Source organism: Leptodactylus fuscus, chromosome 2 (genome assembly GCF_031893055.1).
Source record: "Leptodactylus fuscus isolate aLepFus1 chromosome 2, aLepFus1.hap2, whole genome shotgun sequence".
Classification (NCBI taxonomy): domain Eukaryota; kingdom Metazoa; phylum Chordata; class Amphibia; order Anura; family Leptodactylidae; genus Leptodactylus; species Leptodactylus fuscus.
The window spans coordinates 258,332,160-258,344,931 of record NC_134266.1 but is presented as its reverse complement, the minus strand read 5'-3'; the positions used below and the strand labels follow the sequence as shown (position 1 = coordinate 258,344,931).

The 12,772-nt window shown below is 42.0% G+C and overlaps 1 protein-coding gene across 1 annotated transcript; it reads right to left on the bottom strand.

Annotated features, from left to right (window-relative positions):
• Positions 1–3,280: 3,280 nt before the first annotated feature.
• Positions 3,281–11,209, bottom strand: LOC142196001 (collagenase 3-like). The gene is made up of 5 exons (XM_075266151.1): positions 11,099–11,209; positions 9,961–10,181; positions 8,539–8,687; positions 4,897–5,022; positions 3,281–3,475 (listed from the first exon to the last, which is right to left on the bottom strand). The coding sequence occupies exons 1-5, from the start codon at positions 11,207–11,209 to the stop codon at positions 3,297–3,299; spliced, it is 786 nt and encodes a 261-aa protein (XP_075122252.1). The 3' UTR covers positions 3,281–3,296.
• Between the last annotated feature and the right edge of the window lie 1,563 nt (positions 11,210–12,772).

Here is a 12,772-nt window from a genome sequence, read left to right as displayed (position 1 = left end):
TCTCTCCAGGGTCTGTTTTTGTAGTAACTTTTTTGTGTTCCTTCTAACCAAAGTTTTTATTTCCGGCATAAATATGTCAGTGCACTGTAAACATTACCAGGCGTATGAGTAATTCTCTCCCTCCCACATTTCGTTGGAATGACATGAGCCCGCAGGCTACATTTTTTACTCTTTTGTTTCTGTGTAGTAGGGGCCCTTAAGTTAAACATTCTTCTACATGAACCTTGAAGATAAACAACACAAGAGTAACATGAAGGCTATCCGTAGAACGCAGGAAGGTGACTCTCAGTGGGTACAAGTCTTGGTGGCTTCAGCATCACCATACTTAGTTATAACAAGTACATGTTAAATTAAAAATGAAACTTTTTATTTTTGCAAATAGAAATTAGTAAAAATTTTGCAGTGCTGTAAAGATTTTCTCGAACCATCTTAGTGGTGACATCTGTTGTCTTGATACGTTGCCAATGGTATGACCATGAACGCAGGAACTCTCTATGGTCTGGGACTTGTCAGTAACTCAGCCATGATGTCCTTGTTGCAAAAATAGCAGTTATGTGTTACCGTATGTGTTATGTTCATGGGAAAATCCCTTAAAATTTTAAAAAAACAAATCAGAATTTTTATAGAGTGTTATTATTATACTGTATAATATGGTGGATTGCAAATCTGTTACCTTGTGGTGAGACTGTAAACTATGTGATTGGCAATTCCCCTTTTAGACAGACCTCATGCACACGTCCGTGTGTATTGTCAGAGTGCTAGCCATATTTATGGCAGCTAGCCCACTAACCTGTTCATTTCTATGGCCTACAATATTCATTCATCAGAGTTACCAGGAGTGGAGACTACAGTGGAAAGATTTGCTCCTGTTCTGTATTTTCAATCCGCTCCTGGTTTCGACTTATAAACATTTATGCAAAAAACTGACATGAATAAGGTCGTATTCACATGTGCCAGTGAGACACTAGTAGAGCCGACTGCGCATGCCTGTGGCCATAGTTCCGACGCCGCAATTGTGCGCATGCGCAGTCAGCTCTACTAGTGTCTCACTGGCAGAGCCAACTGCGCAGGCGTTGGAGGAGATGCCGAAGAAAGAAGGGGAGGATCCAGCAGAAGATAGAGGCGTCGCTGGAGCCTGTTTTCGAGCAGCAGTGGGGACGCCCCCATCACATTTCCAGCGCTGGGGCCACCCCATCGCTGCGAGAGAACTCATTTGCATACCGGTAAAAAACGGTATTTCTAAGGAACGACGTGGCAGAGATCACATCTAAAGGTAAGAGACGAATAGCCTTTCTAAAGGCTATTCCGACGTCTTATCTACAAAAAAAAGTTTTTAATGGTAGAATCCCTTTAACAGTCTTACAGCAACTCTCATAGGCCATTGACCTATGTTTCATGTATGCCCCTTTAATTCCAGAACTAGGACTCAGGTTACTTTCACATGACTGTGTCTCGGCAGTGAGTCTAAGACCCCATATAGCGAGCCACAGCCAAAAAGTGATTGCGGAAAAACTGAGGTGGAAATGCATCGCAAACTTTCTGTCTCTATATACCTACACTCACCGGCCACTTTATTAGGTACACCATGCTAGTAACGGGTTGGACCACATTTTGCCTTCAGAACTGCCTCAATTCTTCGTGGCATAGATTCAACAAGGTGCTGGAAGCATTCCTCAGAGATTTTGGTCCATATTGACATGATGGCATCACACAGTTTGTCGGCTGCACATCCATGATGCGAATCTCCCGTTCCACCACATCCCAAAGATGCTCCTCTATTGGATTGAGATCTGGTGACTGTGGAGGCCATTGGAGTACAGTGAACTCATTGTCATGTTCAAGAAACCAGTCTGAGATGATTCCAGCTTTATGACATGGCATTGCATTATCCTGCTGAAAGTAGCCATCAGATGTTGGGTACATTGTGGTCATAAAGGGATGGACATGGTCAGCAACAATACTCAGGTAGGCTTTGGCGTTGCAACGATGCTCAATTGGTACCAAGGGGCCCAAAGAGTGCCAAGAAAATATTCCCCACACCATGACACCACCACCACCAGCCTGAACCGTTGATACAAGGCAGGATGGATCCATGCTTTCATGTTGTTGAAGCCAAATTCTGACCCTACCATCCGAATGTCGCAGCAGAAATCGAGACTCATCAGACCAGGCAACGTTTTTCCAATCTTCAATTGTCCAATTTCGATGAGCTTGTGCAAATTGTAGCCTCAGTTTCCTGTTCTTAGCTGAAAGGAGTGGCACCCGGTGTGGTCTTCTGCTGCTGTAGCCCATCTGCCTCAAAGTTCGACGTACTGTGCGTTCAGAGATGCTCTTCTGGCTACCTTGGTTGTAACGGGTGGCTATTTGAGTCACTGTTGCCTTTCTATCAGCTCGAACCAGTCTGGCCATTCTCCTCTGACCTCTGGCATCAACAACGCATTTCCGCCCACAGAACTGCCGCTCACTGGATGTTTTTTCTTTTTCGGACCATTCTCTGTAAACCCTAGAGATGGTTGTGCGTGAAAATCCCAGTAGATCAGCAGTTTCTGAAATACTCAGACCAGCCCTTCTGGCACCAACAACCATGCCACGTTCAAAGGCACTCAAATCACCTTTCTTCCCCATACTGATGCTCGGTTTGAACTGCAGGAGATTGTCTTGACCATGTCTACATGCCTAAATGCACTGAGTTGCCGCCATGTGATTGGCTGATTAGAAATTAAGTGTTAACGAGCAGTTGGACAGGTGTACCTAATAAAGTGGCCGGTGAGTGTATATGGAAATCGCCAGGATCTCATCCACTTTGCAGGTACTGTAAAATGCTGCGGTTTGTGACCCAGTGATTCCCCTGTGGACAGATTGTGACACTTACGCTATGTGCGGCCCTGGCCTGAAACTTGGTCTGTATGTGTTATAACTATAAGGCTAGAAGTCCATCTCCCCGCCTAATGTTCGGGTCAGTAAATCCAACACACGGACTGAATTGCATGGCTGAGACTTAGTTGTGTTAAAGTGGCCTAAGGGTTCATTTGAAACGGGCCAAGCTACAATACCATATATATGTGTATAACCTATATGAAGAGGTATCTTATACAACCATACTTGTAAGATATTACTAGTATAGGTACAGTTATACAGTTATATTGCAAGTGCGACAAGTTGACGTCTGTGCCATCTGTATTCGTAAATCACTATTCATAGATTTTACATTCATATATATATTGAAATTTTACACCAATGTACAATCTTATATAGCCTTCTTGGATAAAGGATCATCTGACTGGTATTCTGAGGAGTTATTTGCGCCTTCTACCATACAGTGACTGTATTCCGTTGATGTCGTCTTGTGAGAGGCGGAAATTGTCTGTGTTTACGTAACGGTAGGTGGGAAACATCAGGGCTCGACGGTCCTCAGAATGACCAAGTCCTAAGGAATGGCCAAACTCGTGTGCAGCCACCAGGAAGAGGTTAATGCCTAAGGAAAAAAAGGTTACAAGAAAATATTCAGCCAGTAAGCAAACATTTTGACTTGTCAGCTTTGCTGTGTAGACTGGGACAGAGGTAAAAGAGAGTGGTCAACTCTTTATAGTCTGGGAGACCTAGATAAGGCATAATACTAATCCCATACACAGTACACACAGGTAAGCCTTAGGTTTCTTAGGTTTAGCGCTGCTCCAGCGGCCTCCCCAATCCACCGCTCAGTGAGCTCAGTGACTCAGTGTCCAGCTCATCCTGGACTGGCTTAGGTCAGCAAAAATGCCGCCCTCCCCGGAGCCCTGGCATAGCACCGCCTGAAGCGGTTGCTTCAGGTCACCTCATGGGAGGTGTGGCACTGTGTATGCACTGGCCATTAGAAGCATTATATTGTGTATGGGGCCAGTGGGGAGCATTATACTGAGTTTAGGGCCCACTGGGGAACATTATAGTACTGTTTGGTGGGGGGGGCACCAAGGGAGCTTGGTGCTAGTGAACGTACTGTGGGTGGTGGATGATGGTAGTACTACATGGTGTAGTTGTGGTGCAATTAAACCTGCATTGAAAAATACATGCAGTTTTGAAGTGGTTTTTGATTCGATTTTTTGATTTTGTAAGTGAAACAAATTTATTTAACATGTTTTACCTATAAATTCAAAACTGCATGAAAAAATGTTGCAAATCTGCTGTTTTTTGGTAAAAAAAAAAAAAAAATTTGGTGGGGTGTCTTGAGGAATTTTTTTTTTTTCCAGGAATGTTCAAGTCTGAAACGATTAGGAAACACAGCTATAACATGACTAGTGACATTTCTCTGTCAATGAACTCCATTTTTTGCAGCTGTCATAAAGCGCAGACTCCCTGCTGTACTGTCTATGAGGCAATATGGTTGCTCTTACAGAGGTTGAACAAAAAAAAAAAAATAAAATAAAAAAATAAAAAATTAAAAAATACATATACATTTTTTTACAGTATTCCTGCATTACTTCAATTGTAAATGATTAAAATAAAATTAAATACATGAGATATTCGCTTTGAAATAGTTATGACAATATTGACAACCCCATTCAGAATGTGGCCCTGGACGATCAGCTGATCTACCAGGTTCTTGCATCCTTGACAATCAGGGGAACCAGGAAAAGCTGTGACCAGCCGGATATTATCCTTGCTGCAGCTACAGAGAATGCAGATAAATGGCCACCCTGTAATACAGTAATAAGGATGGTGCAAAATCTGCCAGAATAAGAACCGCTCTTACAGCGCTCTGTATGGGGAGTCCAAGTGAGCGCACTGATAGAGCCTATGAACAGGGGTTGTTATGTTGGCACAAACTTTCCGAGCTGATAGAAAGAGATTACTACACCTTTATATTATTTTAAAGAATGGTATATAGGGGCAGAACATTGTAGCTGGGTAGAACTGTACCTGCTTGGTTATTTGACCACCTTTCACCTTCATCAAAATGGGCATCACCACCTATTCCAGGTCCAGGAGCGAAGGCATGAGCCAGTACACCATTGGGTCCATCAAAGGGAATCTGATCGCCATGTGCTGCAAAAAAATGGTCAATTAATGTCATGGTCGTTAATGCTCCAAAAGTAGCTATAGAGGGGCCTATTCACCTCTCCGGGCCCATTATACATCAGCATGCTTCTTGCTGTAGTAGACTACGCTGTTTGATGCAGATGTATATACAGTCCTATGAAAAAGTTTGGGCACCCCTATTAATCTTAATCATTTTTAGTTCTAAATATTTTGGTGTTTGCAACAGCCATTTCAGTTTGATATATCTAATAACTGATGGACAGAATAATATTTCGGTATTGAAATGAGGTTTATTGTACTAACAGAAAATGCGCAATATGCATTAAACCAAAATTTGACCGGTGCAAAAATATGGGCACCTCAACAGAAAAGTGACATTAATATTTAGTAGATCCTCCTTTTGCAAAGATAACAGCCTCTAGTCACTTCCTGTAGCTTTTAATCAGTTCCTGGATCCTGGATGAAGGTATTTTGGACCATTTCTTTCTACAAAACAATTCAAGTTCAGTTAAGTTTGATGGTCGCCGAACATGGACAGCCTGCTCTCAAATGATCTGAAAACAAAGATTGTTCAACATAGTTGTTCAGGGGAAGGATACAAAACGTTGTCTCAGAGATTTAACCTGTCAGTTTCCACTGTGAGGAACATAGTAAGGAAATGGAAGGCCACAGGGACAGTTCTTGTTAAGCCCAGAAGTGGCAGGCCAAGAAAAATATCAGAAAGGCAGAGAAGAAGAATGGTGAGAACAGTCAAGGACAATCCACAGACCACCTCCAAAGAGCTGCAGCATCATCTTGCTGCAGATGGTGTCACTGTGCATCGGTCAACTATACAGCGCACTTTGCACAAATAGAAGCTGTATGGGAGATGATGAGAAAGAAGCCGTTTCTGCACGTACGCCACAAATAGAGTTGCCTGAGGTATGAAAAAGCACATTTGGAGAAGGCAGCTTCATTTTGGAAACAAAAATTGAGTTGTTTGGTTATAAAAAAAGGCGTTATGCATGGCGTCCAAAAAGAAACAGCATTCCAAGAAAAACACTTGCTACCCACTGTAAAATTTGGTGGAGGTTCCATCATGCTTTGGGGCTGTGTGGCCAATGCCGGCATCGGGAATCTTGTTAAAGTTGAGAGTCGCATGGATTCCACTCAGTATCAGCAGATTCTTGAGAATAATGTTCAAGAATCAGTGACGAAGTTGAAGTTACGCCGGGGATGGATATTTCAGCAAGACAATGATCCAAAACACCGCTCCAAATCCTCAGGCATTCATGCAGAGGAACAATTACAATGTTCTGGAATGGCCATCCCAGTCCCCAGACCTGAATATCATTGAACATCTGTGGGATGATTTGAAGCGGGCTGTCCATGCTCGGCGACCATCAAACTTAACTGAACTTGAATTGTTTGTCCAAAATACCTTTATCCAGGATCCAGGAACTGATTAAAAGCTACAGGAAGCGACTAGAGGCTGTTATCTTTGCAAAAGGAGGATGTACTAAATATTAATGTCACTTTTCTGTTGAGGTGCCCATACTTTTGCACCGGTCAAATTTTGGTTTAATGCATATTGCGCATTTTCTGTTAGTACAATAAACCTCATTTCAATCCTGAAATATTACTGTGTCCATCAGTTATTAGATATATCAAACTGAAATGGCTGCTGCAAACACCAAAATATTTAGAACTAAAAATGATTAAGATTAATAGGGGTGCCCAAACTTTTTCATAGGACTGTAGTATGCTATACTGTTCAGTACTGTATAGGTTCCTTTACTATGGGTTTTATAGATGACAGAGATGATTCCTACAGTGGCATTCCAGAAATAAGATAGCTATACAGGATCCGTTTTTAGAATAGACACTGGCCAAACCCCATTGACTTGGTACCAATCAGGGTTCCGGTATTTTTGATGGCAAGAATAGCGTCCCATTATTCTAAGTATGACCTGAGGCACCTACCATTGTACTATATACTATACTAGCTGTTACCCGCGACTTCGTCTGCGGTGATTGTAGCGGTGGGTATATACAGGCATGGGTAAGGTTTTCGTACTGTGTATAAGGTATGGGATATGAAATGTAAGTTTGTATCTTGTTTTTGCTGTAATTCTGAGAATACGTGAGACTTTTGTGTTGAAGTTACTTTGTATTTGAGCTGCTATATATACGGTGTGGTGAGAAACTTTACATAGTGACTTTGGGACAGAAGTATTTGAAGTTAACCCTTTCCCGCCGATGGCATTTTTTGATTTTCGTTTTTGACTCCCCTCGTTCTAAACTCCATAACTTTTTTATTTCTCCGCTCCCAGAGCCATATGAGGTCTTAATTTTTCCTGGGACAAATTTTTCTTCATGATGCCGCCATTATTTATTCTATATAATGTACTGGGAAGCAGGGGAAAAAATCAGAATGGGGTGGATTTGAAGAAAAAATGCATTTCTGCGACTTTCTTAAGGGCTTTGGCTTTACGGCGTTCACTGTGCAACCAAAATGACATGTCCCCTGTATTCTGTGTTTCGTTATGATTCCGGGGATACCTAATTTATATGGTTTTATTTACATTTTGACCCCTTAAAAAAAATCCAAAACTGTGTTAAAAAATTATATATTTGAAAAGTCGCCATATTCCGACAGCCGTAACTTTTTTATACATGCGTGTACGGGGATGTATAGGGCGTCTTTTTTTGCGGGACCGGGTGTACTTTGTAGTTCTACCATTTTCGGGAAATGTTATTGCTTTGATCAGTTTTTATTCAAATTTTTATCAGAATTAAAACAGTGATAAAATGGCGGTTTGGCACTTTTGACCATTTTTCCCGCTACGGCGTTTACCGAACAGGAAAAATATTTGTATAGCTTTGTAGAGCGTGCGATTTCGGACGTGGGGATACCTAACACGTATGTGTTTCACAGTTTTTAACTACTTTTATATGTGTTCTAGGGAAAGGGGGGTAATTTGAATTTGTAGTCCTTTTTATTTATTTTTTATATTTTTTTTACTTTTTTTAAACTTTTTTTTTTGCATTTATTAGACCGCCTAGGGGTATTGACATGGGTGGGCGGTGTCGCAGATTGTCAGAGCGGTGGGGGTCGGCAAACATGGCTGTTCCGGAGCGTTAAAGAGAGCCTCCTGGAGTATCGTTAAGGTGAGGGGCAAAGTGGTAAAGTATATGTATATGTGATTGTGTGGGGTTAGGGGCGAGGCTGCAGAGGGCAATATGAATTTTGTGGCTTGCTATGGTCCAAAGTGTGTGAGATTGCAGAGATGGTGGTGTGAGTTTGGGTTTTGTGGGGGTCCTGGCACAAACGTATGTGCGCTATTGTGACGAAAAGTAGCCTATTGTTTAATCGAGTGTATTAACTATGTTTGTGGAAAATTTCAGCCAAATCGGTCGAGCGGTTTATCCGTGATTGAGGAACAAACATCCGAACATGCAAACATCCAAACACACAAACCCACAAACTCACAAACTTTCACATTTATAATATTAATAGGATTATTTTTACTACATAGATACCTCGTGCACTGAACTGGATGAGAATATCTGCAATTCCACTGTTGACTCTGGTGAACCTCAGCGGGGTGACTTGGCTCCAAACTTTGAACGCCCTCTGGATTGCATCATTGACCACAGGGGCGGGAAGATCTGGGGTGTAATTCTGAATTCTGCACAAAAGGAAATATATCCGATTTACTAATGGAACATTTTTTGGTGCAAATATTATTCTAAAGAATGCCAGTCATGAGGAACAGGAAACTTCCTAACGCGTTCTGTAACTTGTGCCAAATATATCATTGTGCCCATTTTGGCTAATTTTTGATTATTTTTGTAAAATTTTGATAAATCTTCCCCACTGTCCTCATTCATCAAAACTGTCTGAGAGAAAATGAAAACTGATCTCTGATAGGTTACAATTAGGGTTGAGCGATCGTGTACGGAAAAGATCAGATTCCGATCGGCGATCGAGAAAATTTCACGATCGCGATCAGAATTCCAAACACGATCTTTTTAGGTGGGATCGAGATCGGTGATTATTTCCCAGAATGCTTTGCTACTGGCCAAGCATTGTGGGAAAAGCTAACAATGTTAGCCTTCACACTGAGTATACTCATTCTGAGCAGAGCGTATACTCAGTGTGAAGGCTCCGCTGCGATTCCATAGGAATGAATGGAAGCAGCCGGCACACAGCCTTAACCCCCTACATGCCGGCTGCGTCCATTCATTCTAATGGGTGACTAGCTATCATCTCTAGTAGCTACTTACCTGCAGAGATGGTTGGTCCGGTGCCCGGTGTTCTTGTTCTTCTTCGCCTCGCTGCCCCCGCCTCCCAGGTTAGTGTTAAAGAGCTAGGAAGAAGGCGGGGCTTGTAACTTGGGAGAGTGTGGACGGGTACAGGGCGGGGAGACGTGACGTCTCCCTTCCCAGTACCTGCACACACTCTCCTAACCTGGGAGGCAGGGGGCAGCGAGGCAAAGAAGAACGAGAACACCGGGCACCGGACCAGCCATCTCTGCAGGTAAGTGGACACCAGGGGGGACTAAGTAGCCAGAGGATTAAAAAAAAATCCTCTGGCTACTTAGTGATTAAAAAAAATGGCCAAATATCAATTTATTGAAAACTTCCCAAAACTATGTTTACAGAAAAATTGTATCATTTGGCAGCAATGACAAGACCCTAGTGCCTAATGTGTCCATTGTTTTCGTCACCACATATTAAGAGTGTACCTGCCAACTGCCCAGAATTTGCCATGATTGTCCATAATTTTCAGGAACAGCCATGGCAAATTCGCAGTCGAAAAAATGAAGTCATATTTCCCTTCTGGGAGACGAACAATGAACGTTATAAAATTGTTTTCAGCATTTATATTGTGGTCAGAGTCTTCCAGATATAAGGCTCCTAGATTTTTTCCTCAATAAATGTCCTGACCCATGGACCCACCTGTAGGTAATGGAGGTTTTCTGCCATCTTGGTCTTCCACGGAATGTGGTGAACTCGGCCACATCTGGCATGCCGCACCTTGGGCTTTTCATCATATCCATTGTGTCTTTGTCTAACTTTCCTGTAACTTTCATTCTGAAGAATTTTTGCATTGCCTCAAGCCTTTCTGTAAATTGACTTTTTCCTTTATTGGTGGTTGGGTAAAACTTGTTTAAGTATTCCTGGAAAGAGACAAAGGGGAAAGATATCGGTTCATGAAATCACATCCTAATATACATAATGAATCACACCATGGTCCACTGGGAACAGCCCAAAAACTGCCCTAAACTTGGCCATTCAATGCATCTTTAGAAAAGCTTGACCCTTTTGGTTATGCAGCCTTTATATAAGGATCCAAAATATTGAGGTGCATATAAAGATCCCTTTATCATGAAAGATCCCTTACATCATGGAAGACAGACTTGCACATTCTCAGTCAGTGCCCTCTATTGGTGTGCACACTTGAGGCACTGGAATCCTAATTACATCATGGAAGTCAGATTTGCATATTCTTCCCATGTTCCTTTGCAGTGGAGCGCTCATGGCTTAATAAGACTCCACACACCTATATAGTGGTCTCTCCCTATGGAGTGACGATATCCCCTTAACCCTGTCTAAGCCTCTCACCTCTACCAGATCCTCTCTGCACCAAGCTGATGAGATGCAAGTACATCGAAACAGCTGTCCTTGACAGAGAAGACTGTATCTGGCATAATCCCAACATCATTGCAAACAAAGGCCTCTGAGAAGGTCGACATGATGTTAAAGGGAGCGCCCTCTATAGGTTTGTTTGACTGAGACTCTGTCTTCCTAATTACATCATGGAAGCTAGACTTGCACATTCTCAGTCAGCGCCCTCTATTGGTGTGCACACTTGAGGCACTGACATCCTAATTACATCATGGAAGTCAGATTTGCATATTCTTCCCATATAAAGATCCCTGTCCTTCAACTTTCACTGTTTTCTTTTAGGCCATAAAAATCTGTCCTGTTCCTGTGGCCCGAGGGTCCAGGCGAATAGAAACACCAACACAGGTGAGAACCAACAATAACTAGATCTGAACGTAGCCCAATGCTCTAATATTTTTAAGAAACATACCTTTGCAAATTCCCAATCTGCAGGACTCATACCATCGTCCTTTTGGGGTCTTGGCATGGCAAAAGCACCATAACACAGTGAAAGGAGGACCAAGCAATGTACTTGCAGCATGGTGGCAGTCAGAGTAGAAAGTCTGCACTGTCCTGTGCCACTCGCAACACTATCTTTTATAGGGAAGGTGTGTTGCAATGCAGTGAATCATTGAAGTTTTTTTCACACTTCTACTCCATTAACCTTACAGAGACTCATCCATTGTACTCATCAGATCAGCAAATATCGACCCACTTGTTTCATTCTATGTGGTTACTTAGTCTGTGGAAAACCCACACAATTACAATAGATACTTCCTTTAAGATTCCTCATACTGTTGCACAACTAAAAAAAATCACACTTTAGAAATTTTACATTTAGGTGACTTTGTTATTATATAGAGGATATTATATTATTCTGATACTAGCTGGTACCCGCGACTTCGTCTGCGGTGATTGTAGCAGTGGGTATATACAGGCGTGGGTAAGGTTTTCGTACTGTGTATAAGGTATGGGATATGAAATGTAAGTTTGTATCTTGTTTTTGCTGTAATTCTGAGAATACGTGAGACTTTTGTGTTGCAGTTACTTTGTATTTGAGCTGCTATATATACGGTGTTGTGAGAAACTTTACATAGTGACTTTGGGACAGAAGTATTTGAAGTTAACCCTTTCCCGCCGATGGCATTTTTTGATTTTCGTTTTTGACTCCCCTCCTTCTAAACCCCATAACTTTTTTATTTCTCCGCTCCCAGAGCCATATGAGGTCTTAATTTTTCCTGGGACAAATTTTTCTTCATGATGCCGCCATTATTTATTCTATATAATGTACTGGGAAGCAGGGGAAAAAATCAGAATGGGGTGGATTTGAAGAAAAAATGCATTTCTGCGACTTTCTTAAGGGCTTTGGCTTTACGGCGTTCACTGTGCAACCAAAATGACATGTCCCCTGTATTCTGTGTTTCGTTATGATTCCGGGGATACCTAATTTATATGGTTTTATTTACATTTTGACCCCTTAAAAAAAATCCAAAACTGTGTTAAAAAATTATATATTTGAAAAGTCGCCATATTCCGACAGCCGTAACTTTTTTATACGTGCGTGTACGGGGATGTATAGGGCATCTTTTTTTGCGGGGTCGGGTGTACTTTGTAGTTCTACCATTTTCGGGAAATGTTATTGCTTTGATCACTATTTATTCAAATTTTTATCAGAACGAAAACAGTGAAAAAATGGCGGTTTGGCACTTTTGACCGTTTTTCCTGCTACGGCGATTACCGAACAGGAAAAATATTTGTGTAGCTTTGTAGAGCGTGCGATTTCGGAGAGCCTCCTGGAGTATCGTTAAGGTGAGGGGCAAAGTGGTAAAGTATATGTATATGTGATTGTGTGGGGTTAGGGGCGAGGCTGTAGAGGGCAATAGGAATTTTGTGGCTTGCTATGGTCCAAAGTGTGTGAGATTGCAGAGATGGTGGTGTGAGTTTGGGTTTTGTGGGGGTCCTGGCACAAACGTATGTGCGCTATTGTGATGAAAAGTAGCCTATTGTTTAATCGGGTGTATTAACTATGTTTGTGGAAAATTTCAGCCAAATCGGTGGAGCGGTTTTTCCGTGATTGAGGAACAAACATCCGAACATGCAAACA

Coding starts and splice junctions, on each gene's coding strand:
- LOC142196001 (XM_075266151.1), bottom strand. CDS start 11,209: ATGCTGCAAGTACATTGCTTGGTCCTCCTTTCACTGTGTTATGGTGCT. Junction 10,182..11,098: donor CAGATTGGGAATTTGCAAAG/GTATGTTTCTTA, acceptor GTCTCTTTCCAG/GAATACTTAAACAAGTTTTA. Junction 3,476..4,896: donor GTGGTCAAATAACCAAGCAG/GTACAGTTCTAC, acceptor TTTTTTCCTTAG/GCATTAACCTCTTCCTGGTG.